The sequence below is a fragment of the Netta rufina genome (genome assembly GCF_964035555.1).
Source record: "Netta rufina genome assembly, chromosome: 3".
NCBI lineage: Eukaryota > Metazoa > Chordata > Aves > Anseriformes > Anatidae > Netta > Netta rufina.
The window spans coordinates 118,329,840-118,356,226 of record NC_140125.1 but is presented as its reverse complement, the minus strand read 5'-3'; the positions used below and the strand labels follow the sequence as shown (position 1 = coordinate 118,356,226).

The window sequence follows — 26,387 nt, the reverse complement described above, 5'->3', positions numbered from 1 at the left end:
CCGGTGGGAGAAGCTAATTCCAAGCGGGAGCTAAAGCTCTCCACCGCGGGGGACCAGGACTTCTTGCTGGGGGGCTGGAAGCGGCCGCCGGACCTGCTGAAGGTGGGGAAGGTGGGCGGCGGGGAGGGGGGGTGGGCGGAGGAAAAAGGACCAGGAAAAAAAAAAAAAAAAAAAGAAAACGAAAAAAAAAAAAATTGAAATTAAACTCGCCCAAAGCGACCTGCTGCGTTTTGGCCAGACACCCCCTCCCCAAGGCGAGACCTCTCCGGCTGCCACTGGGGGAGAAGGGAATCGGGGTTTGGGGGTTGTTTTTTTTTTGTTTGTTTTCTTTTTTTTTTTTCATCACTCTGCTCCCCTCGTCGTCGTCGTCGTCGCTCTGGATTGTGCCCGGGGAGCCGGCCGGGGTTTGGGGGGGCCCGCGGCGAGATGTACCAGAGCTTAGCCATGGCGGCGAACCCCGGCCCCCCGGCCTACGAGGGGGCAGGTGGCTTCATGCACAGCGCGGCCGCAGCGTCCCCCGTCTATGTGCCCACCACGAGGGTCACCTCCATGCTCCCCAGCCTGCCCTACCTGCAGAGCGGCGGCTCTTCCCAGCAAGGCAGCCCCGTCTCCAGCCACTCCATCTGGACTCAACCCGGAGCCGAAAGCGCCGCTTACAACCCCGGATCGTCCCACCCGCCCGTGTCACCTCGGTTCTCCTTCTCCACCAGCACCCCCATCCCTGCCACCTCTTCCCGGGAGGCCGCGGCGGCTTACAGCAGCTCCTTGAGCCTTTCTGCTAACGGGAGGGAGCAGTACGGCCGGGGCTTCGGCGGCTCCTACTCCAGCCCCTACCCTGCCTACGTGAGCCCCGAAATGGCCACCACCTGGACTTCTTCGCCCTTCGACAGCCCCATGCTCCACAACCTGCAGGGCCGAGGGACGCCCGCGGCCGCCCGGCACGCCAACATCGGTGAGCGCAGCAAACCCCCCGGGGCATGGAGGGGATGGGGTATGGTGGGCTGGGATGCTGTCCGTTTTAATGTTTTTCCCCACAGTTTTCATGTTTTATTTCCCCCTCCGTTTTCATCCCTGCACTCCTATTTTTAGAAGGTGGGATTGAGAAAGTTGTGATTTTTGAGCTCCCGGGGATGGAGAATATTGGGGTCCTCACGGCGCCGGTTGCACCCTTACTCATGCACTTTCACTGCAACGTTGCAAAAAGGCCTTGAAACCACAGTTACAAGTAATAATAAAAATAATTTAAATGAAATTGGGGTAGGCCTGGAGCTGCAAGGATCATGTGCCGAGCTCCTGTGGAAGGGTTTGCTCCACAAATAGCTCCACAAGTATTTCGGGGCCGCAGCGGGGATGGCTGGGGTCTGCGGGAGTGCAACCCTGGTGGGTAGCCCCTTCCCGGCTCGATTTGGTGCAAAAAGGGGAAATTTAGGGATGGAATTAACCGGAAAAGTTTGGTGCGTGAATCCCAGATCTCGCTCTCAGGCCGCTTTGTGTCACGTCCTTTCTGCAGCTGTTGGGTGGTTGGCGAGGCCGGGGAAAGGGAAGGTGAAGGGAAATTCAGCGCCGAGGGGGAGAGGTGAAAGAGAAGAAGAAATAAATCCGCATCCATTAGCACAGCCTCTTGTACCCTGTTTGCTTTTGGGGGGGGAGTTCAGCACATCTGGGAGCCCCAGCTCTGGATTTCGGGGTCTCCCTGCCCCAAATCCCACCCGGGTTTCTTGTGCTGATCCCCGTCTCGGAGCCGAAGTGCTGATTTCTGTAAGCGCCCCTGGTCCTAAGACCAGAAATTGTTCCCAAAATACTGCTTAATTGGCTTAAAATATTGCTTCTGTATTTTGCACGGAGGAAAAAGGCAACACGGGGAAGAAAGCAGGGCCGTGGGGCTGCTCTCCCAGACCCATTTCTGTTCCTCACTTCCCCGTGGGGGCTTCGCTGCTGGCACCGGAGTGAAGAGAAATAAAGGCACTCAGAAATGAATGCCTCAAATCTGGCCGCCGATAGATTTTCAGGTTGTACTCAGGAGGGTAAAATTTCCCTCCAGCAAGGTTTTCTTAAACTTTAGCGTTATTTTAAGGAATTACAGGAATGAAAGTCGGGTGTCAGTGAAGGCTTGGCCTTGCCATTGCCTTTTGCGTTTCTTCGAGCATTAAGAAATCGTGTAAAAAAGGGGAACTAAGCTATAAATATAAAGCTTTGGTCAACCAGGCAGGGATTTTGGGAAGCCCTGTGGTGGAAAAACATGTAGGAATCATTGATTTGTATCATCGAGGACAGTCTTGCATTTCTATTTGACTTCAGTGCCCATCTCTTCCTTGAGGGAAAAAAAAAAATCGCATTTTCGCTGCGGTCGCTGGTGGGCTCTTAGAAAAATAACTTTAAAAATGAAATATTCAGGATGAAGCATTGCAGTTGGAGAAATATTGGGTTAGCTTTTAAGGTTCGTGGTGTTTTGGGGGGTTTTGAGATCAGTTTGTGTTGCTAGTCCCGTGGCCGGAGCCTGCCTGTTGGTGCTCTTCGCTCGAGCCCTTGCGTAGCACGAGGGAGATGGGACGAAACGGCCTGAAAGGCATCGAGCCTAAAAATTCGGGATTCAAACAGAAAAGGGGATTTTTGTGGAAGGCAGCTCCCCGGCGGGTAGCATGGTGAATCCCAAGCTCCTTTCTTTGCCTTTCCTTGGGAGCGGAGATATTTTTATTCTCCGCACACTGAGAAACACAACCCTTGGCGCAAGGCTTTGCTGCACCCAGGGAGTTTTGCAGCGCTTTCGTTTTCCTCCAGTGATTTGCTGGAAAAATAACCACCTTCGGACAGTGCTAATTGCAGAGCAGCCGGCCATTACTGTAATATTAATTAGCATTACTATTTAATAATGAAGGTTAAGTCCGCGCAGATGGAGCTGGAATTGCAGACTCAGACGCGCGCGCTCTACGCAATTGGGCACGGCGTTTATTTTCCCCTGATAAGCAATGCTCCAGGAAAAGTTTAGTGAAACTTTAGTGAAACTGCATTCAAAGCTGATAAAAAAAAAATATATGCTAAAAGATATATGTTCTTGCTTTTCCCTGATAGGAGGAATTTGGGGTTAAAAAGTGGCAAAGCAGCTCAGTGGTACCAAATGCTGGGGAGACTGGGGGCATAAATAAACCACATGGGCATATTATGAAAAAAAAAAAAAAAAACAAAACCACTCCTGCTGCATGCTCAGCAAATTTGGGGTTTGGGGGTACGTCTGGGGATCTATTTCCTCGCCCTGAAGGGCAGGATCAGCCCCAGCAGCCATGAACTTGCCCCAGGGCATGGGGCTGGGGCGAATTCTCCAGCTAAGGAGGGGCAAAATTCCCTCTAGGAGATGTCCCCGCCACCAAAATCTGCCCCCAGAGCAGCCACGGGGGTGTTTTTGCCCCATCCCCCCCTTGCTGGGGAAAGGCGAGCTTGGATGGAGGCAATGCACTGGCTTTTACGTAGGGGATGGGGGGGCAGATCCAGCTTTCCCATCCCCACCCTGTGCAGTTTTCTTTTTTTCACTTCAGCTGCAAACTTGTGCGAAATAGAAGGATTTTTCTTTTTGGGGGATTAGGAGGTCTTTTTTTCCTTTTCTTCTTGTTTTTTTTTTCTTCTTCTTCTTTTTTTTTTTTTTTTCTGCGTATATTTATATTTTAGGAGGCTGAATTTTGCCACTGCGGTCGGGAGCGAGCCGTGGCATGGGACACTTTAGCTGCCTTTGCATTTCGTTTTGCCTTTCACCGAGCCAGGAGTCCCCAGCCGGGCTCCACGGGACCACATCTGCAAAGATCAAAGCCCCCAGCAGACGCGGCCATCGGTCGGAAAAATGTTTTTTTTTTTTTTTCTTAATTTTCTTTTTTTTTCTGCTGCTGGGAGATCGGGGAACCAGATCTCACGCTTTCCCACAGGGATGCGAAGAGCTTGGCGGGGTAGCATCCCCAGGCTGGCATTTCGGTGCCACTGACTCATCCCATTTGTCACGTCCCCCTGCCCTACCAGCCGATGCCCCAGGGGATCGGAGGGAGGGCTGAGGGCTGGATTTCGCAGGGGTGCTCAAAGGCACCGCTCCCAACGCGGCGGCTTCAGGGTGAAAGCATCCCGCCTTGCTTCTCCCTCCTCTCCTTGCCCATTTGCAAAAATCCCCGGTGAAGGCGAAGGTGTCATCTGCAGCCCTCCGCCGTGACAACCAGGTGACAGAGAGCAGGGTCCCCAACCCCACAGCCCTGCAGTTTTGGGGACAAAACCCGCAGGGCTACGGGATGGGGAGACACAATTCAAGCTCAAGCACGTGATTTATTTTTGTGCCCTTCCCCGTATCCCCAAACAGCATATTTAAAATTGCAATTAAAGCAACGATAATAATAAAAATATCATCACACCGCATCACCCTTATAAATGGTACAGCTCCATCACTGGAAACAGAGCTTTAATTATTGAATACAATCACGCATAGACTAGCTGTGGTGCAGTAAATAATACCTATGACATCACGTATTATATCATATCCATATATTTTTTATATAATGATTATTTTTTTACAAAGCAGAAAAACTGAAGGCAGTGAGCAGTGGCACGAAATCTAAGATTTATTAAGCCAGGATGAATTATTTTTTCTGCACACGCACCCATGCGCATCTTTATCCCCATAACAAAAGCAGCGATTTCTTTTTTTTTTCTTTAAGAGGGCAGCCCGTACTTCACTCTCTCCACATTTATTTCCATCCGTTTTGGGTAGAAAGAGGCAAAATCCTTGGAAAGAGAGAGGAGCGTGTATCAGGCGGTGTTTACCAAAGGAAATTGGACCCGATCCTGCTGTCTCCGTGCTCTTCTGATGATGGAGAAACCTTGGCTCGGCAGGCAGAGGTGCTCCCCAGTGCTCCCTAACGGGGCCAGTTATTTTGAAAACCCCATGGCCGCAGTATTTCGGGGGCTTTGAAAGGTTTTCTTTGGGAAATTCCCCCCCAGCCATGCGCCGACCTGCAGATAAATCCCAACCCAGGTGAAAAGGCAGCAGGCGCCCGGCGAGATGCGCAAGGTTTTGTGCCTGGAGGTCGGCAGCTGCGGGGGAATGTGTGCAGGGAATGGTCAAAGAATGGGTGAAAAAATGCAATTTCAGGGAAAATCTAATTAAAAAGCCTTTAAGAGTGTAGCTGAAGTAGCAAATCCCAAACTTTCTATGATTTCGCATCGGCACAGGGCGCTGGGCTGAAATTGTTGCTCGTTGGGACCCACAGAGCTTTGCGTGTGTAGGGAAAAGAGATGCAAACAGACCTCATTTTCGGTGGTTTTGTCCCCAAATTCCTTTCCTTGCACATCAGCCCGGTGTGTCCTTCCTTCTAATTCCCTTACAGAAAAGCGGGTGCAGAAATGGGGTGCTTGGGGATGTCTATCCACTCAGGAGACATCCCTTGGGGGGGAAGCACCGCACATTTTGTGTGCTTTGAGGCTTTTGCACCCCTTTTCTATAAAAAAATCCCTGCGAGGCTCCTGCCTCCCATTTGGGGCTGGCTGCTGCCTGTGAAACCAGGCAGGGATGTGAGTGGGGGGCTCTGATCCTAGGCTGAAAGTAGCCAGTTTTGTTGAAATTCCGATTTTTGCAAGGCGGCCGTGCTGCCGTAACCCCTCGTGCGCATCCGCGAGGTTGAGTTGTCCCCATCCCGGCTCCCTTTTTTTTTGGGGGGGGGGGTGGATCGTGTTTAATTATGCCTGTAGGGCCGAGGATTGGGAATATTCAAATATTCGCCTCGCTGATGGGTCCTGAGCTCTGGCTGTCTGGCAGGAAGGTGCCAAACCGCCTTTGGTGCGCGACCGACCGCAAAACGCTGCTTAAGTAAGCAGGGACAGAGGTGAGAACGCGCGTTTGCAGCCCAAATGACACCAAATTACACAAGAAAATTTCACCATGATGTCGGGTGGAGGTTTGCTTGGTCTGGGGGTGAAGAAAAAAAACAAAAACTTTGGGTCAATGTTGCCTCGCAGCTGCCTATTAAACCTCCAGCGGTATGGCAAGATCTTAAATCCCTCTAAACTGCCTCGCACGATCGGTCGCAGCGACCGGTCCAAGCTGTAAATACATCCGTAACGACAAATTAAACCCAATTATCTGCCATTCCTGAGCAGTGAGGTCCTCAGAGGCGGGTGCTCGCCTGTGCGTGACAGCGGCTGAAAATAATTTGGCCGTCACTGCCTCTCGTAGCAGGGGACGAGCGGCTTTGGGGCTTTTTTTGGGAGAACCCTTTTGCTGTTGAAGCGTGCCGAGCGATGCCGTGGGTGTTTTGTGAGGGCTCGTAGGGGGGTGGTTGCAGGAAGGGGCTTTTCTTGTTGCTTTTTCGGGTCATTTCCCAGTGGGAAAGCAAAGCACGGAGGAGAAATCCCGGCAGCAGGGCGCATTTGCAGCCCTTTTCCCTGTGCTCGAGCGAAGCCGGCCATGCACTTGGTCGCCGTTTCCCTTTCCCTGCGCTGAGCCGGAGCTGGGATTTCTCCTCCAGGCAGCTCAGAGCCGCTCACAGGGAGCTGGGCAGAGGCTTCCCAGGCTGGCCGCACGTCTGACCCCGTCAGCAGCGCCGAAACGTTTCAGCCTTCTGCTTTTGGCAAGGCCTGGGCTGCAAAGCCAAGGCTGGGGGCGCATCAACTGGGAGTGAAAATCATTATTTTTACCCAAGAGGTGCCCGGTGTACTTTTTTTAAAATTTTCCTTGGTTATTTCCCTGCACAGAGATGGCTTTGGGTAATTTTATTTGCTGGCTCTGGGCACCTATAGCTTTTGTAGGGTTCATGCTCTGCTTGAAGGGGCAAAATTGCGTCCTTCCCAAGTCTTTCTGCTGCTGAAATCAGCTCTAGGGGATGCACAGAAATATCCCATGCCCCGAGCACCCTACCCCAATGCCCAGCCCCACCATACTGCCCTGTGCCTCAGTTTCCCTTTTGGCTTTCACCAGGTATTTCCAGCCTGCTTTCAGGAGGGGAGCTGGAAATGCCTCCCCTCCTTGCGGGCACCGAGTTTCCCCCTGGATTTGCAGCAGGGATGTTTCTGGGGCCGATCCTGCAGGTTTCGCCCAGGTAGTGCTTACAGGATCAGCCCCCCTCCCCTAAATAAATTCAGTATGGGCTGTGGAAAAAAAATAACACAACACAAACCAACAAATTAAAACCAAAACCGACCAAGCAACCCGCTCAAGTTGCCTGCTCTGAGCCGAAACCACCCCAAAAGGAGGTTTCACCCAGGGCTGGGAGCTGCTGCAGGATCAGGCCCATGCAAAAAGCTTCCCTAGGGCAGGAACCCAGCTCCCTGCAAGATATTTGGGAACCGACAGCTTTCCTCGGGGAGGTGAAGGCTGTTGGCCGGGAAAACTTCCCAGACGCCAGCAGCACCTTCCCTTTTTCCATCTTGGAAAGCAGCCGCTCGGTTTACGTGGTGCAGCACGCCGGGATTTGCTGCTTTATTTTTATTTTTAGCGACCCGTAAAGCTGGCGAGCCCCTTATCGGAGCCAGCTGGGCTCACGCAGCCCGCGCCAGCCTTGAGAGGGGAGTCGGAAATTTGGCTTGTTTGTGAAGGAGGGGAAAAAATAATTCATGGAAAGCCAGGGAAAGCAAGTTTTCCATCAGCAGCAGACACGGGGACGGGGCAGGCGGACCAGGGGTGCGTGGGGCTGATCCCACGTCTCCTACAGGGCCTGGTACCGGCCGCTTCTGACTCTGGGATAACAAAAAATCCCTGCCTGGGAATGTTTCTTCCTAATCCCTGGGAATGAGGCCGGTGTCTGCCGGGGAGCATCTCAGGAGAGGTCCTGCCGCTGCCCTTCCCAGCCTCCTCGATGCTGTCCTGGGGCAGCCGTCCCCTCCAGGCTGTCCTGGGACGATGAAAATGTCCCCAGGCAGCTCCCTTTTCGACTCCGTCTTGGCTGTTTTTGTGCCTCGTCCCCTTCAGTGTTGCTCGTTTTTCCTCCGAACTCCATCGTCCGGAGCCGTGGCATTACACGTGAGGCTCGATTTTTGCAGGGAGGTGAAGGGGCAGCTTTTCCGGACAAGAAGAAAGTTGGGAACCCCTGATTCCTATGTGCTCACGCTCATGAGGAGACATAAAAATATATGATTTGAAATGCTATGAGTTTCCAAGCCAAGCTGTTGGGTTTGCAGGCCATGGAGCCATCATTATTTAATTTTCGGGGCTCAGTGCTGGATGAGGAGGCTCAGCCATCAGGTCTCCTCCGAAAGACAGTTTTGGCCCCAGATGTGAGAGGGTTTGGGGAAGGGCTTGCTGGCCCCAGGGACTGGCTACTGGGATGGATGCAGAGCTGGGACATGCCTTGGTGATGCAGAGCAAGAGGGAGGTATTTGGCTTGGGGGATGTCTTCTCCTCCTGGCCTTGGAGGATGTCCTTGTGCCTGGGGTCTTGGGCATGACCGAGGCTTTTCTCCAGGAGCTGCCTATGTCCTGCCCCTCATCACTTCACAAAGAGGGGGCAGACTGCTTGGCCCCTCGCCTCCCCTCCCCAGCCATTTATATTTCTGAGCCAACATCCCGTCGCCTCCCTTCACGAGGAAATCAATAACAACGGGTGAGCAGGTTAATTATAATCACAGAATAAACGCCACGGTCTCAAAGTTCACTCCACTTGAGCAGCGTTTCAAAATGAGTGGACGACGCCAAGAAACTTTCATTGATTCCCCCGGGGCAGGTGTGGGAGTTTGAACCTGTCCCCAAGCTGATCTGATTCAAGACTACTCAATTTTGCTCCTTATCTCGACTTTCGCCTATCTTATAATGTCTGTTATTTTAGATAAAAAGTCCAATCAATTGAGGTAGAAAAACTGCAAGTTGTATGTTGCCCTGATAAGTCAGGTACCTGCCGTTTCGTTGGCCTGGGCTGCAGTTTCTGGGCTTGCCGAGCGCTGGGCTGACCTCTGCAGATACTTTATCGCAGAATCGCTCCGTCCTCCGCCCCTGCTAACTTTACTGTCCAGAATAACGATTAAAACAGGAAAAGAGGAGGGCCGGGGGTCAGAGCACCCAGCATCCCGTATGCCGTAGCAAACACCTTTTTGTTTGTGCCTGGCTGCCATCCCGTAGAGAGGCCAGGATCCGACCTCACTGGTTTTGGTGTGTTTTGGTCAGCCCACAGGGTCCAAACAAAATGCTGGGGCAGAGCTTGAATATGCACCTGAAGGTCACTGTTAAGGTTGTCATGTTCAGAGAGGGCTTGGGCACATTAAGCAGTGCATTGACTACGTATTTCCTATGTTCCTATATGTGGTATATATATATTTTTAAATATATGAAGTGTGTATTTATATACACGGTGTATATAAATAATTCAGAATATACAAAGTGTGTGTTTATAGTGGTGTATATATATATATATATGTACAGTTCTATACAGCTGTGTTCTGCATAGCCATAGAAAAATAATGCTAACAGCAAAAGCAAAGAGAGTTGATTAGAGATGACTCCTAGCTGGCTAAAATGGCATTCTTAAGGACACAGTAAGTGTATATCTACACTGAATATATATGTCTGTATATGTGTATATATATATATATATATACAAACACACACATAACACACACACACTGATAATACAGTTGTGTTTCCACAAGGGATTTTGGCCTGATGCAGATAAATACTTTTTCCTCTGACCTGCACTGGTCTGGAAAAAAATAACAATAGTAATAATAAAACAAACTACTGAGTTTCTGGAGTCACAGGGTAACAGAAAGGCAGGTTGGAAGGGGTGTCAGGAGATCTCTAGCCCAACCTGCCCAAAGCAATTAGCCACTTGAATTAGCTCAGGCCAGCTGTGTCTTTGTCTTGATGCTTGGAAATGCCCAGGGATGGAAATGCCCTCACCTCTCTGGCCACCTAATCCATGTCCTCATGAAAAAGCTTCTCCTAATGCCCTGCTGTCAGCATCTACCCGCACAGCTTCCCTCGTTTTATCTTCGTAATGACCCCAGGCACCACCACTTTCCTGGGCCTTGACTTTGGTCCACCTGGGCCACCCCTGCAGACGGACAGATGCTCTCCCTCAGACAGACAGATGCTGCAGGGGGATGTATGACCACAGATTGTTGGGTTCCTGTGGTTTTAGGTGTTTCGGCTCACCCACGGTGCTGTAGGTGGCCAAGCAAAGCAGGCCAAGGGCACGTGAAGGCTGTGTCATGCTTGATGAACGAGTGCCAGGCACAGGCACCAGGCCTGGCACACCAGCAGGCTACAAAGCTTTCCTTGGCTCTGACACTCTCCATTTTCTCCCCATTATCCCTGCAGTCATCAAAGGAGAGCCAAAGCATGTGCATGTGGAGATGGGATGTATTTCAAGAGGGAAAATGCTGTGGCTCTTTTCCCTTTGTCTAGTGAGAGAAAGACCATTTCCAGGTCCCTGCTGCCAAACGGCCCCCAGGCTGTGGATGGCCCCATCCTGGCCATTCCCCGAGCTCTCCACGCTAATCTGAGATTTGTTAAAAATATTTGGACAGTCGATAAGCAGAGGAATCTCCTGTTTATCAGAAGAGCCTCAGATATTTACAAGTGTAAGAATTGTAAGTAGGAGTAAGAAAGGGGAGGTCACCTTGGTGGGTGGGATCAGGCCTGCATCCCAGCAAAAGAAAGCAGGCCTTGGAGCTCACTCACTTACACACAACTTCACAGGCGGCACAAATTGCTGTAGGACACCACGCTGCCATCAAAGGGGTGGCCAGCAAGTGCTCTGACCAAAACCAGCTTTTGCTGCTGTTGTTTTTTTAACAATTTTTTTTGCGTAAGCTTTGCTCAGGATCTGATGGAGGGCCTCAGGCCTGCTGCTGCTGAGTGGGGAGAAGGAATGGGTTTGTCTTTTCTGACTGCAATATGGGGTTGAGCCCTGTTAGGATGCTGGGGTGACTGGGATCTAATGATCTGGTTGTGTTTCTGTCATCAGAACAGCCCCCATCCTGCATGCATATGCACACAAGTGGCCATATATGAGTGGTGTTCATGGTGGATATGGAAAAAGGAGAGCCTGTCTCCACTGCAGCATGAGCAGAGCTTAGTGGGCCTTCCCCCTGTGCAAATACAACCCAGGGGGAGCTGCAGGCCTTCTCCTGCCCGGCCTGCTGTCCACTTTTTGGGTCTGGGCCATGCTGCTTCAATATGGGGGTTGACCACCTCTCTGCACAGCTGTGGTACAGCCCCTGGCCTTGTGGGGTTTGGGCATGGGGGCTCTGGTGTGGTGGAAAGCCCTTCCCAGTTGCCACATTGGCCAGTCCCCATTACCACCTCTTGCCCCTTCCCAAAACTACGTGCTGAGATGTCCCCAGAGCCCCAGGCCCAGTGTTCTCCACTTTCCCCTGTGTGGGCACGCGGTGAGGCATGGAAGAGCCTTTGCTTCTGCTCCCAAGGACAGAGCCGAGACTGAACTCAAATCCAGGCCCAGGCTTTGACCAGCCTTCCCTTCGTGGACCCCTAGCACATGATCTCAGCTGGTCCCTTGGCTGCTTCTGCCTCCACTGTCCTTCAGGCTGGGGAAAACATATCCGTGAAGGAAAGGAGTATGCTTGGCTGTTGGCAGTGGTGTGTGCCATAGACCTTGGCTTGCTGCAGGCAGATCGGGGAGCTTTGCAGGGGAGGGACGCAATGTTCCCTTTGCCTTGACGTGAAACACTTGGCTGGGAACGGTTGTGTAGGAACAGTCTCGGTGTTTCATGAGGCAAGAGATTTCTTTGCCTTCTCAAAAGCGGCGTATGGCTCAGCCTGATTATAGGTGAAGTGCTTCCTAAGTAATTAAATAGGGGCTGTAGGTCTGCAGGGGGAAAGCCACTCACTCTGAGCAGCCAACTGAGTGATCAACCATTTTAGACATGTCAGATAAACTCCAAAACATTCGGGGACAGCATCAAGCCCTTTCTGTGAAGCTTCACAATGATGCATATTGCTTGAAATAGTGTTTCTGGTTAACAGCAAGGAAGTTGCCCCCCTTCTCCAATTCCTGTGGATCAACAACCACACAGGTGATGTCTTCCGCTAATCCAGGTCCCATTGGCCTCTAAAATAGTGGGTAGCTGGATGAATTTCCCTCAAATTCTGTCAGAGAGGAAACATGCAGAGAAGAGGAGGGGATAAAAGGAAAAAAAAATGGGCAGAACCTGTTTTTACAGAAACATCCTCAGCTCTGGTGGCTGATAATGCACATGGGCTTTCTGATCTCCATCTGCATGCCAAGCTGATGATGTCCCCATAGAAAAAGGAAAGACTCACAGACAGCTTTCTCTTGGCTGCAGATCTCTCTCAGGCATAAATCTGAGCTCTTTTATTTACGATCACTCCCTGCCTCTTCTGCTTTTGTCTCTCCGTGTTTTCTGCTGCTCTGTTTTCCTTTCCAGCCCTGTACTCAGACACAGCACTGGAACAAGAAGCACTTTTAACAGCTGTGATCTGACCAGAAGCTTTTTGGTGGTTTTTCTTTTTTTTATTATTGTTTTTCCCATAAAGCTGCAGCTCCTGTAGTCATGCAATTCATGGGAGAACCTCAACCCATTTAAAAGAAAGAGTTGTGACTTTCTGCTCCACTCGCTGCAGAAACACTTATTAAAGGGACACACAGAGGCTTGAACAGTAGGTATTATTTCCATACTGTTGCTTTTTTAATAGGAACAAACTTGGGATTTGGGACAAACCATTCTGAGTAGCCAAGAATGGTAAATCCCATTTCACACTGCACTGCTGTTGTGGTTGTCCCTTGAAGCAGAAGGTGCTGGTGGCTTGGGATCCTCTGGGAGCCCAAGGTGTCCATGTGTCCAAGGGACCAGTGTCCTTTCCCTCAGCTGCGAGTGCCCCTGAGAGTCCATTTGGGATTCTGTATACACAGGAACGTGGCTCTCACCTCTTATCATAACAAATTGTTTTAGGAAACTGCTTCTCTGCAGGGAGAACTGCTCTCAGGCTCTGTTTAGAGCCTCTAAGTGCCTGGCTGTGTTTGAAGGACAGCTTCTCCTTTGTCTAGTTGCTTCACTGGGTTGAGAAGACACTTCTGCAGCGGGAAATGTTGATATTAAATATCCCTCCATCTGTAAACAAAACTCCAGTGCTATATTAATGGAAGTCTCTTTCTCCCCAGCAAGTAGAGAGAGGGGGTGAGGGCAGGAGGGGGCAGAAGAAAGGAGACGACCTTGTTGAGACAACCAGATCTCACCCAAGCCAGCACAAGGAGGGCTCTTTGTCCCCTTCTGGAGGCTGGTTTGGGAACAGAAACTTATAAACTGGCTGCTGGCTTTGAACTGGAGGAGTCAAAACCTCTCCATCAGAGGTGCTTTCACTCCTATCATTCTGTTGGGTCCTGATCCCTAAGGTTCACCTGCTCAAGATATCTCTCCAAGGCTTCCACATTTAAGCTTGCTAAAGGCCTAGGAATGGGCATGCTGGCAGAGCTGGGGTTTGCAGAGACGCTGGAAGGATTAGAGAGGAGTTCAAGTCTCCCTTCAGACCCAAGCCCTGGGCATCCTCCCCCTGCTCCCCAGCTGATTTGGTTGTGCACAGGGATCTGATTCTCCTGGCTGGGAAGGCAGAAGTACGAAGACTTGATATCCTTGGCCGGAGATGCCGTCATGCCCTAGCCATGCTGGAAGAAGTGCCTGTAGGTGTGGGCCAGCTCTGCTTTGTCCTCCCTGGTTGATCTCTGTGGACCTGGCGGTGGATGTAAGGGGCCACTCCCAGTGACTAAGAGCCATGAAAGGCCACCTCCAAGAATGCTTTTCCCCTAACAGCCCCCAGTGCTCCACTTCAGAATCCCTCCCGGCTCCCCAGGGACTAAGCGTCCCATTGTGGCGAGCATTCCTGACATTAGCATGCTCAAGGCCTCACCCAAGATTAGGAGACTGTTGTGCAACATTCAAGTGACATTTCCTGCCCTGGGGACCTTGTAGTCTTGGTAAGGGGTAGGTGTGAGGGGAAAAGGACCTCCTTTTATGTGGCAAGCTGGTGGCTGGGACAGGGACAGGCCCCAATCCTCGCCAGGCCGCCTCGTTCAGCACCATTTCACGATCCGATCTTATGTGAGAAGCTCCTTCATGGGCATGGGGCAGGGTCTTATGAAGCATGCAGCAGAAAGCCATTGGCATTAGTCAATGCCAGGCACAGGGACCCACCCCATAACAAGGCCTGAACTACCCCGAGACTGATATTATCTGAGATAAAGGCTGGGCAAAGGCGCTTAGGGGAGCCAAGCCTTCAGAGAGGAGCTCAAGACCTTGAGGCACACGTGGTGAAGGAGGTTGTTCAGTTCATTGGGCCTGTTTTCTCCTCAGCCCAGCTGGCACATACGTGTTGTCCTCTCCTCGGCCTTGCTAGCCATACCTGGCTTTGGGAGAGGGAACAAATCTTTCCAGGAAGACCTCTGAGGAGAAAGGCTGTTGTAGAGGTCATTGGCCGGCCCCATAAATCTCCATTATCAGGCGGTGGCTCCTGTGCCACGAAACGGAAATTGTTGCCCTGAGTGCGACTGGGGGAGCCTTTCCTTCCATTCCCATTGTTCGGGTCCCGCCGGGAGCCGCTCGGGCAATTTGCTGCCTGAATAAACGTTTCCTCCGCCGGCTGCTAGTGTGAGGAGAGGGAATGAATAAGTGTCAGGGGATCTCATAACGCCGGGATTTAGAGATCGCAGCCCCGAGACGGCAGCCAAGAAAACACTTCACTGCTTCTCCTGCGGATCCTCCGGTCTGCGGGGCCCCGTTATTAATAACAAGGGCAAATTAAGCAATGGGGGCACTTGAAACCCAGTGACCTCCATGCCCAATATAGCTCAGCCTTGCCCCTGGTTGTGCCCCTGGAGGAGGGAGGGAGGGAGACAGGCAGAGGCCATGGCCCATACCTTCCAAACCGAGCAGCTATTGCGTTACCTGGGTCTTGAGCATCTGCCCACATCATACTGCACGGGTTGCTCCTGTTAAAGTGATATTTTCTTAGCATTTCATAGATCTCCAGGTTTCCAAGAGCAGCTGGGTTGGTTGGATTCCCTCCACAACTTCAACCCTGCTTCTAGCGATGCTGTGAAATGAGAGCACCTCTTTTTGAAAGAAAACCAATCCCTTGCCTTCCACTTCTCCACTGGCACCAAAACGAGTCACCCTTCCATCCAGGCATGCATTAAGCTTAAGTTGTCTTCCCTGAGCTGACATTCAGGTGTTTCCATGACACACCCTTCTAGCCGGCACCTCTGCCGAGAGGAATTTGCCATCATCAGGCATACCTTGATGCAATATTTCTCCTCCAGGTGAGATCTAGTGAGGTCAAGGAGCTCTCCGTGCCTCAGCGGGGCTCTGGGAATGTTTTTAATGAGATTGCACTCCACAGATGTCATTTTCTGACTCAGCTCTGGGCGGTGTCCGCAGGGGACGCACCCATCCCGTATCACCCCGCGAGGGCCGCGGTCAGGGAGAGCCACCCATTGCGTGGAGCTGCCGTGCGCCCTACGAGCAAAGTCTGCTCCTTCCTGGCCTCCAGCTCCAGCGATTCCCAGTTGGTCACGTTCACGAGGCCCACCTTTGTCTGCAGCTGAGAGGGGGAAATCGCACAAATGCTGTTACTACAGAAGCAGAAAAGGTCTTCCAGAAATGTAAATCGGTGAAAGTCCGTCAGGAGAGAAGCTCCAGGCCAAATCCACTGCAAGCCCAAAAGAAAGAAAGAAAGAAATAGCGGAGAATATAGCTCAAACAAATGCAGACTGGGGAGAGCAAAAGGAGCAGGTCTGAAGACTGCTTTGTATTTTGATCTTGGATGGCAGATTACAAGCCAGTGAAAATAATACGGACCATGGAGCTAGGTTACAGTAGCAAATTTGATTATTATCAGAAAACAAAAGACTTGCAGCTTGCCTGGTTTGGGCTCCACAGGCTGTTTTCTTTAAAAACAAAAGTATTTCCATACTTGACATTTCTTCTTATCATTCCCATTTTGAGGGACCTTCCTATTCAAGGGCTAGTCCAACTCTTAGCATTTCTGAGGGACAGCTAGAAATTTTTTCCTTTTGTTTCTTTGATTAAAAGCCTTTGGATTCTGGTTTTCTGGTGGAAAATTCTCCAGGAAAGGCAACATTTTGTAATAACTCCCAAGAACAATTCAAATAAGTGTTTTAACTATTATCTTTGGACTGCCCCTGCCCTGCTCAGTTCCCCGTGGATTGTGTCAAAGACTTTGTACTGAACTATTTTCAAAGAGGAAAAGATTTTGTTGTAAGATGAAAATTACCCTGAAAATACGTAATACAGATTTTTTTGTTTTAGGGAAAATTATAATCAGAAACCTCAGCTACTTCTAAGAAAAAATAGCAAAATGTTTTCCTTTCTTGAGATTTTTCAAGGAAATGAGTTCTTTCCTGACTAGCTCTTCCAATTCCTCCTCTTTTTGAAGGAAGTTTATTTGATCTGGGTTTTGGCTGTGGCTCGGTGGTGATTTTAAACGGGAAAGTGAGGCATAGTTACAATACCACTGAGTCCAACATTCACCTGGAGGGATTCCCATCTTCCCTAAACCACCAGAACTACACAAATGTAATGAGGGTTCCCTAAGCTAATTAGAAGATAGCAGATTTCTTCTTTTCTGGCTCCAGAGCCCCTTTAGGTGCACTCATTTCCTCTCTTCTAGCATTTCCCCATTGCCACACGGTGTAGTCCCTTGTCATTTTAAGCTTGGTTTTCTAGGGATAACTACATGAATCCTTCTCAGTATCTGTTTACTGGCCCCACTTCAGTCATTTGTTAATCCTTTGGTTGTGTTATGGTTACGTAGCTTCCCACAGATTTCCCCAAAAGAGCCTGAAGAGCAGCAGAAGAGAGATGGCTGATGGTTGAACATAATGCTTACAAGATATCAGAGAATCCACACGGGATTAAGACATAGATCTGCAAAAAGTCAAATTTTGCTGGTTTGCCATTTGGGGAACTCTTGTCCTTCAGCAGAAAGTGAGATTTGTCTAACAAGCAGGTGGGCAGGCACAAAATAGAGCAAGTTGGACAGTAGTAGTGGAAGAGTTGATGCTACGCTGACATGTAATGGCTGAAGGCCCCAGTGCAAAGCTCTTGTCATCCTCCAAAAGCCTCGTGTGTGTCTCAGTATGTTGGGGATCCGGCTTTTTCAGCAGCATGGTTTAATCCCAGCCTGCTTGCCCTTTTCTTCTTCTCCACAAGGAGTTTATCATCTGGTCTTCCCTTCCTGGTGTCCGTAGCAGGACACATGCGTGCCTCAGTCGCTGTCTTTGGGTGCAGAGGGGATACAGGGGCAGGAATGGGTTTATCATGGAAATACCTGTGGATTCTTGCTGTTCAGGAGCTGCTTCTTGTGCAGAGAGTAGGGTGACAGCATGTGAATATTTCTAATGTTTGGCTCTCTGCAGTGATTCTGTAGAGGTGTTGCTGGGATCTGCCAAGGGGCTGTGGGATGCACAGGCAGAATTTTCTCTGCCCACGCATATTTGAGCTCCAGCAGGGGATGCCTGGGTTCCTCTCTGCTCTCTGGGCAATTCTGCTCCGTGGGTCCAGGCTTCTCTTTGTCCCCGGTCACAGGGAATTCACCTGGGTTGCAAACACGGCCGCTTGCCTGCCCCGATCTGTTTGCCCTGGCTATGTCCAATCTTGAAAACTGGGTAACGTCAGAGCAGAAGGGAAGGTTTCTATTTCTGTCTCCCTGTATCTGTGTCCCGGCACATCCCTGCTGCCACACAGGTCCTTCAGCCAACACTGTATGGCAGGGAAAGGGGTTCCTCTTCCCTGTAATCTTGGGGGCTTCCCTGTGAAAGGAGGAGATGCTTCTTGCACCTCATAAAATCCGACTGTGATTTCTTTGAGTGTCACTGCTGGGTTCAAATACCGAGAAGCAGAGCGGAAATTTAAACGTGGAGCTGCTGAATTAACCCAATCTTTGCCTTTCTCTCCTGTCATGGCAGCAGAATTTTTTGATGACTATTCCGAGGGGCGAGAGTGTGTCAACTGCGGGGCCATGTCCACCCCGCTCTGGAGGAGGGACGGCACGGGGCACTACCTCTGCAACGCCTGCGGGCTCTACCACAAGATGAACGGCATCAACCGGCCCTTGTTCAAACCCCAGAGGAGGCTGGTGAGTCAGCACCACACGTGGGGCCAGGCTGCCTGCCAGGACGAGGCGAAAAGGCCTCGGCCAGGTGGAGATGGAGGGGGTATTTCAGCTCCTCGGGTCCCCATCTGCCCGGTGCAGGTGGTTTGGGGCCAAATTTCCAAATTAAGTAGGATTGCCTTGAGTTTGGTGAGCTGCAAGGCCTTGGACTGGGCAGATGAGCTGTGCAGAGACCTGATCCAGGCCAGGTGGTGGAAGGGGCTGCAGGGAACATTGTTGGGCAACTGGAAAGCCAGCCTATTTCAAACTCCTGTAGGCATTTTAGCAGCAGTGGAAACCCCTTCCAGCTCCACCACACCTCCAGCTGATCTTCTCTTACCCTCAGGATCATTATCCCCAGGGTCACTGCTGGTTGACCCCCTTCCCTTCACGGTGGCCGGCCACCTCTTCTGGACACCCTGCTTGCTGTTCCCTTGGGCAAGGCAGAGCTTGTGGGGCAGGTCAGGGCGTCCCAAAGGCTGTGGGGTCGGAATGGGGCATGCATGGGGAATGTGGAATATCTCGGGGTTGATACCTGCCTGTCCCAGCCTGTTTGGGTGAGGAGTTTTTTGGGAAGGGCTCGGCAGCCCATGCTGTCCTAACCCCATGCAGCAAGGAGCCAGCGAGCCTTCCCTCGGGGCTCCTCATCATCCTCCAGGCTCCATCCCCAGCGGCCCTGCCCTCCACCCAGCCCAAACCCAGCCAATTCCTTGCAAATGCCAAAAAATGTCACTTCTTTGAGCGCTGCCAATGTCCGCAGCTACCCAGCGCCCTCTTGTGAAAACCCTTTCGTGGTGAAGGACGGAGCCGAGCTCCACCACCACCTCTACCAGTCTGTAACTGGGCCCTGTTTCGTTTTTTGGTCTCCGTGTTATCCCTGGGCAGATCTGTGTGGTCAGGTATTGAAGGCTGGAAACCAGACTTGGTCCAGTGCTGGATAGGAAATCTTGCAAAAATGGCCAAATCCCTGATTTTTCTTCTGGAAAAGAATTGCCATGAAGAAAAGGAGGACACGTCTAGGGATATAGCAAAGGGGGGTGGTTAAAGCAACACTCCTCTACCTAAATGAATACATTCAGCATTTATTTTCAGAGCCCGAGAGAGAGAGAGCCCTGCAAGGGGAAATCTCTGCCGTTGTTGCAATCTCTCTTTTAAGCTCCTCTTGCCACAAGAGAGGCAAGAGGGAAATCCAAGACCTGTAGGGACCTGAGATGTTGCTGGTGGGAGCTGCGGAGGGTTGATGCTTTTTCTTCTCCTGTTTTTAATCCCAGTCGGCCTCCCGCCGCGTCGGCCTCTCCTGTGCCAACTGCCACACGACAACGACCACGCTGTGGCGCAGGAACGCCGAGGGAGAGCCCGTCTGCAACGCCTGCGGGCTCTACATGAAGCTCCACGGGGTAAAGCCTTCGTTGCTCTGATGGGGAGGGTGGCGATGGCACCACGGTGGGGACAACTTCGGGGTACAACTCCGTGCTCCCTTGTCGTGGTTTTCCTGATGATGATTTCCCTTGCACGGGAGCCTGGATAGTCTCTTCCTGCTAGTGGGGGCTCCATGCGTTCATGTCATGTCTGATAGATGTAGAAGAGCCCTGCTGGAGCCCAAGGCAAAGCAGGACTTCAGGATGCAAATCTCCCATCCATTTCCCACCAGTCAGTGGCAACGCAGTGGCAGAGACAGAGACCTTCACCACCCTCGTGTCCGCAGAAGAAAACCCCATTCTTCTTCCCCATTTTTCTCCCCGTTGCTGCTCCTGTTTTTTAACACGCTCCCCTGCTCTCAAGGATTCCCAGTGCTTCAGAGAAGATGGAGGAGCATCCAGGAGGGACGGGTCAAAGCTGGAAGACGCAATGAATGAGGGGAAGCTTTACCTGCCCCCACAAATTGTTGCTAGGAATTTCAGCACGTGTCTGACTCTGAGGATGACCAGCTCAGTGGGATCAGTTCTAAGGGAGGTCCCCCAATGCAGATTTAGTAGTTTTCCAGAAAACAAGCATTGCCCAGAAAGGCTGCTTCAGCTCTGAGTTCAACAGGAAAGTAAACCAGATGGGCTGCTGCTCCCTTCTGGCCTTAAAACAATCTCTCAGTACCTATGCTGTAAAAACCCATCTAGTCCCACCTTGCAGCTTTGACATCTGTCTTCACACAGCGGTGTTGACCTGTGACTTTGGGTTCCGTTTTGTTGTTGTTTGCAATTAAATCAGATAATTTTTCATGGGGTCAATGAGGTAGAACTGGAACCGTGTTCTACATGACCATGTGGAGATACAGAAACCAACGTGCTTTTATGTTTGGGTCCACAGGTTCCACGGCCTTTAGCGATGAGAAAAGAGGGCATTCAAACAAGGAAGCGTAAGCCGAAGAACCTTAACAAAACAAAGACGCCAGCAGGTAAGTGTTGAACAAGGGAGTTCATTGCGTGTACGTGTGTGTGCTTGTGCTTCTGGCCATTCGGATTTATGTCCCAAGTCCAACACCCATCCACAAAATGGGCTGCGTCTTAAAAATGGGGAACATCTGAATGCTTTTCCACAGTAACAAGGTCTTTTCTGCTATTTTTTTAACCGTTTTTTTTTTTTTTTTAACTTTGGGTGGGTGGGTACAGATCTGCACTGCTCTAGGTCCTCGGGAAGAGCCTGGCTTACCCCTCACTTTCTCACAGGTCCGTCCAGCAGTGAGAGTCTTACCCCGACCACCAGCTCCACCAGTAGCAGCAGCAGTGCCACGACCACCGAGGAAATGCGCCCCATAAAAACAGAACCAGAGCTCTCATCTCACTACGGGCACCCCAGCCCCATTTCTCAGGTACGCGGGGTGGTGGGACAGAGCGGGGAACTAGGATGGGAGATACGGTGAGGGGAGTATCCTCAAAACCTCCTCTATAGTAAAAGGTTTCCTCTTTTCAAGCCAGGGGTCTAGGGTTTCACGGCTGGAGATCTGTCCTTGGGGACAGGGTAAAAAACACACGTTTTTGTCATCGTGCTTAGAGCACTGTGGCTTTTTAATGGATGTAGCAGTTCTGAATGGCCAACTAGAGGTAGCAGCCTTGATGAAAAAAATAAGATTCCTTCTAGCTGGGCAGCTGTATGGGCAAGAAAATACCCGTTCCCTGTATATGACTTGATTTGATTTGTCTTGAACAAGGAAAAAGTTGGCAATACTCTACTTCATCTACACTTGCTGGCTGTGTGTTGAACGATATGAGAAATGCAGCGTGAAAATAAACTCACGTAGCCCAAATTTAAGTCCCTGTGAAGGTAAAGCCAGCCAGCGTGATGGCAGAGAGCTGCAGGGTGAGCGGCTGCTGTGTGCCACATCCACCGCTAGATGTCTTGGGACGAGCCCTGCCTTCAGCAAGGAGTGCGTCCTGCTGAGCAGCACCCGCAGCCGGGAGCTGATCCGTGCGGGGTTTAATAACTCTGCCTTGGTTGAGGGTTCCCATGGCACAGCACAGCTAAGAGACAGCGGTGTGTGGTAGTTGCTTCCCCCTTGGGTTCATACGGGGAGCTGCAGTATTTAAACAAAATGGGGAAAAAAAATAATGGCATTGTTGGGTTGGGCTGATCCCGCACCTGCAACGCTTTGCGGCGCTGTTGTTGTGTGTCCTGCAGTCCACAGGAGGGCATTTGTAAGCTAGGAGTGCCCGAAGCCGATGAAATCTCAAGCCTTGGGGGGTAAAATGATCGCTTTTCTGTTATTTAGAAGAGAACGATATGTCCCATGTGCAGAAATAGTAAAGAGCAGGGTCTAGAAAAAGGAAAGCCTCCCCAAAGCATCACATCTAAGCTGCAAACTCTAGCAAATCCTCATATGTGTTATTAATGTGGCACCAGCCCTACATACAGGGAATCACAGGGTCCTCAGTGTTTTTTTTTTGTTTGTTTGTTGTTTACGGGATTTTCTTTTTCCCGTAGGCATTCTCAGTCTCTGCCATGTCTGGACACGGATCTTCAATTCACCCTGCGATTTCAGCCCTGAAGCTCTCCCCGCAGGCTTACCAGTCAGCCATCAGCCAGTCTCCGCAAACCACCTCCAAACAGGACTCCTGGAACAGCCTGGTCTTAGCCGAAAACCATGGGGACATCATTACTGCATAACCTGGTCTTCCACCCAGAGACTTCAGGCTGACCGGCTCGAGAGACGAAGAAGATGCCACGTAATAATCAAGTCAATGTTGTTTCCCACCTCCCCTGCTCTCCTGCCTTCTCTCCCCTTTCAAGATGTTCCAGCAAAGAGGTAAAGAGGACTTCTTTGAGGTGTATTAGAGCTCTTAAAAAAGAAACCAAGACTCAAATCTCAAAGTAACTAATGGATTTGAAGCCTTTCCCCCCCTTTCAACAAGCCTCTCTTTGTTAGATTGTCACCACCTTCTACGAAATAGCCAGAAACACAAGGATGGACAAAGGTTTGGGGTTTTATTTAAAAACATTTGCCATTTGAGACTTAGACAATGGTGGCACAGTGACTTTTTTTTTTCTTCTGTCACCATCCATTTGTTTCCCGGCCAGAGGAAATGCTGTCACCTTCTCATGACCGAAATTCAGTGATCTTCCACCAAATGGAGCCAGATTCAGGACAGTTTGGTGAACAGACTCCAGGAGACATGCTGCGGTGTCTTTAGTGGATTTGATATGAAAAAAAAAAAAAAGCCCCCGCTTCCTCATCCTCACCTCACGTGCCTAGAGCATTACCTTCATTCTCCTAGATGGTCTGGAAACCCGATGAATGTCCATATTTAATAGTAACTCCTTTCCTATTTATCATTACAAAATCATGGGACTGTGTTTCCAAAACATCGGCGGAGCCTGGAGAAGGTCTGTCTGAAATCAAAGGGGGATTTTGGAAGGAGAAACCTTCCAGGAGTGGGTAGAGGAGACCCACGTTGGTCATCAAATCCTGGAGGAAAGCGTTGGGCTTTTCCCTTATGGATAGCCACAAGCCAGGCTTAGAGATTATTGCAGGGCACAGCAAGTGGAAGTTGCTCTTTAACTCTGCTGTGCCGTCACTTTTCAGCCAGTTAATTTAATTATTTTGCATCCTTCTCTGTTGTTTTTGATGTCATTGATGAAATCCTGTTGTCATTTATCTGGTGTTGTACTGTGAGTGCCCGCTTTGCCCCTAGCAGCCGGCTTGTGACCATTTTCCATGTCCAACCCTTAAGGATTTGACCTTCCACAACAAGAAAACCCTTCGGCCTTTAATGGATGCAGGCAGGGGGCATCTTCTTCACCAAGCATCTGCACAGACTCGCTTGCCTGCAAGAGGAGCCTGTTTTTTGGGGGGAGACTGCATCCAACAAGATTCTCCACTCTCGTTTCTGTCCACTCCCAAACTCTGTCGCTCTTCTTCTCTCCTTTCAAGCTCTTCTCTTCCCTCCCTGCATCCTGGACTTGACTGCGGAACGACCGAGTGCTACCCCAAAATGTGCTGAAGGGTGTAAGGTGCCATCCTCCAGCTTTCACCCTTCACCATTCCCTCAAGGAGTGTTTCCAACCGAGATACGGGGCTTAGCGAAGAGGAAAGCCACCCACACGGCTGAAACAAAAGCATGACTCGTGTTTGAACTTTTAATTTCCTCCTGGTGGCTGAAAAGCTTCTTTAAGGAGAAGGATTTAACTGGACTGGTCATGACAGAGACTGGGAATGGAGTCAGAGTAGAGAGCTGGGCCCCTCCACTCAGATTTGTAGGGGGTTTTGAGAGGGGGCAGAGCATTTGCACTCCCTGGAGGAGGACGCAGCGATGCCACGGGGATGGTTGCACCTTGAGGCTCCTCTGTGAGCATCCCCAAAGTGTGGTCCTCCCACTGACAAGAAGTGCCCTTCACTGGCTCACGGGAATGAAGCCCACGAACTGGGAACTTTTCCCATCCTTCCCTTCCAAAATGCCCCCAGGGTTTGCACTCTGACCCACGGAGCTCATGAAGAGTCCAACCTCGTTAGTGCATTAGCTACAGGCATTCAATGAAACATGAATCAAACGCTACCCTGACATTCTGTGATTCTGCTAAGACCAGTAGCCTGCAAAGAGGCCAGAAATAGCACCTAGCAATATGAATTTGGGCTGAAAACATTAAGGTCTGTCTCCCCGGGCACGCAGGTCTTTAGCCAGCCTGCTCCTTGTGCTGTCCTCCTTCGCACCTGGCAGTTGAGGTCTCTTGGGGTCTCGCTGTGAATTCTTCTCTGTGACACCGAAGCACCCCAGAGATGCCTCATCAGAGATACCTAAAACCACCCTGCACAGCGCGAGGAGACCAAACACACACAGCATTTGTCTCCGTGCTGATGCTCCCGAGGGCTTTGTCTGCTTTCCCCATCGCTGTGCTCCTCCTACTGCCCTCAGAGCCAAATTCCCTGGTTGAAATTCTTTCCTGCCCTTAAACCACACTCCTTGGTGCCACGGAGGAGGCTGCTTGCAGAGCAAAGTGGAAAAACCCTGCAAGACATGAGCCTGGTGGTCCTCCGGCTCACATCCTTTTAGGTTATCTAAATGACCGCGGCACAATTTGGTTGACTGCCTCTCTTCTTCCCACAAAGCCTTAAAAAATGAATGTTGAAACACAGTGAGGAGCATTTACATGGAGCCAGGCAACAAGACGTCCGCTTTCAGAAGGTGAGGCCCCTTCACACCACAAGCAGCTGACGTTTCAGATGCACCTGGGGTCGTCACCACAGGACGACAAGCACCAGAGGTGACCCTTGAAGGGATTCGCACGGGATGAAGGAAGGAAACCAGCAGGAGATTCAGCTCGTTCGAGTCAGAGGGGCGAGTTACAAAATTCAGGGTTACATTCGAGCTCTGCTTTCCTTCAGGTGATGGGGGAGGCATTCAGAGCCTGCTTTGCTAATGAAACGAGATACAATTACCAGAGACAATACGACAAGACAATTATTGCTGTTATTTGTTCCCTTGCAGCGTGGCTGGAGGTCCTGCTGAGGGCCACGAGCAGGGGTTTGGACCAGATGACTTCCAGAGGTCCCTTCCAACCTCAGCCATTCTGTGACACCAGGCTGGGTCCTGCACAAACAGGATTGAGAACCATCCCTGTCCTCAGGAGCGAAAGGCCCAGTCCTGCAAAATGCTTAATCATTTATATAAACCCGTTTGTGGAAGTTGTTCCCTTACAGCTCATCGTTAATGGCACGCATAAATTTTGATGCCTACGGGTTTGCAGCACAAGGTGGGATTGTGCCAAGCCCTCTTCATTGAATTCCGTGCTCACCAGAGCAAGATGGGGAGCAGGAAGGGTGGAAAGATCTTTTACCCCCTCTAAACGTCTTTCCGAGTTGTGAACGTGCAATATCTGGAATCACGTCAGATCTCGTTGTGTAAATCGATCAGAAGAGATCCGGGATCCACTTTGCAGTCGTACGGGATGATTGGACCCTCCCCAACCAGGAGGAGCTCAGGAATATTGCAGAAGAGCTTTCAAACCGATCAATGACTCTCAGTGTAACTCTGAAGCTGTGACTATGCCAGGGGGGGTGTCTTGTTTTGCCTTTTTTTTTTTTTTTCCCTCCATGTATAAAGTTTGAAGCTTCCCAGGTCGGCTGGGAAGGTCCCGTAGAAACAGACACTTGTTTGTAAGGGGGAGAGGGAAACCAACCAACTGAACAAGCTGTAATTATTTAAAGATGTAAAAAAATATATATTAAGAAGTAGTATGGCTACCGATCCACGTAACTTCTACACCTTTAGAACTAATGGAAATAAAACAATGGCAATAAAACCAGAAGGCTGCTGCCTGATGCTGACTATCCTGGGGGGGGCTTTCTGGGGCGTGCTGGGGGTAAATATTCTCCTATTTGGTGCACCTAAAGAAGCAAAGATTATTTTAATGCATAGGGGAGAAAGTACCTAACATGTTTTCCAACCTGCAGGTGATTCCACAAGCACAGAAGCGAAAGGATAAGCTCCTCCAGGCACCCTCATAGTTGACTTTTTTTGCTCTTTTTACTAACAGTTGTGCAGCTGATTCAGCCTGACTGCTCCCAGCTGCCCCCCATAAGCCAAAATCACTTTTCCACCAAAGGCTCCGCTCACAACCCTCACACTGTCCCCCTCCAGCCATGGAGTGTCCAGGCTCTCTCCCAGTTCAACCAGTCCCTGGGGCAACTGGTGGGCTGGGTGGGGCCAGCGCTTGAAACCTCACCCTTTTCTCCCATGCCAGCCAATTAGGGAGCCCCCCTGCTAATATTTTAAGAAGGGAAGGCTCTCATTTTTTTTCAATTAAAGCATGTGAGAGGAAGAGGTTGGGCTGCGAAGGCTGGGAAGAAGGTAGTGAGGGTGTTTTGG

At 50.6% G+C, this 26,387-nt stretch overlaps 1 protein-coding gene across 2 annotated transcripts; it reads left to right on the top strand.

Moving 5' to 3' along the window:
• Positions 1-426: 426 nt before the first annotated feature.
• On the top strand, positions 427-22,191 carry GATA4 (GATA binding protein 4; the record flags this gene model as incomplete). 2 transcript variants are annotated; one of them, XM_084284137.1, is made up of 6 exons in its annotated part: positions 427-952; positions 17,915-18,081; positions 19,368-19,493; positions 20,398-20,485; positions 20,757-20,899; positions 22,009-22,191. In XM_084284137.1, the coding sequence occupies 6 exons, from the start codon at positions 427-429 to the stop codon at positions 22,189-22,191; spliced, it is 1,233 nt and encodes a 410-aa protein (XP_084140263.1). The 2 variants fall into 2 exon arrangements, with proteins under 2 accessions (XP_084140263.1, XP_084140262.1); XM_084284136.1 differs by having other exon boundaries at positions 17,912-18,081.
• Between the last annotated feature and the right edge of the window lie 4,196 nt (positions 22,192-26,387).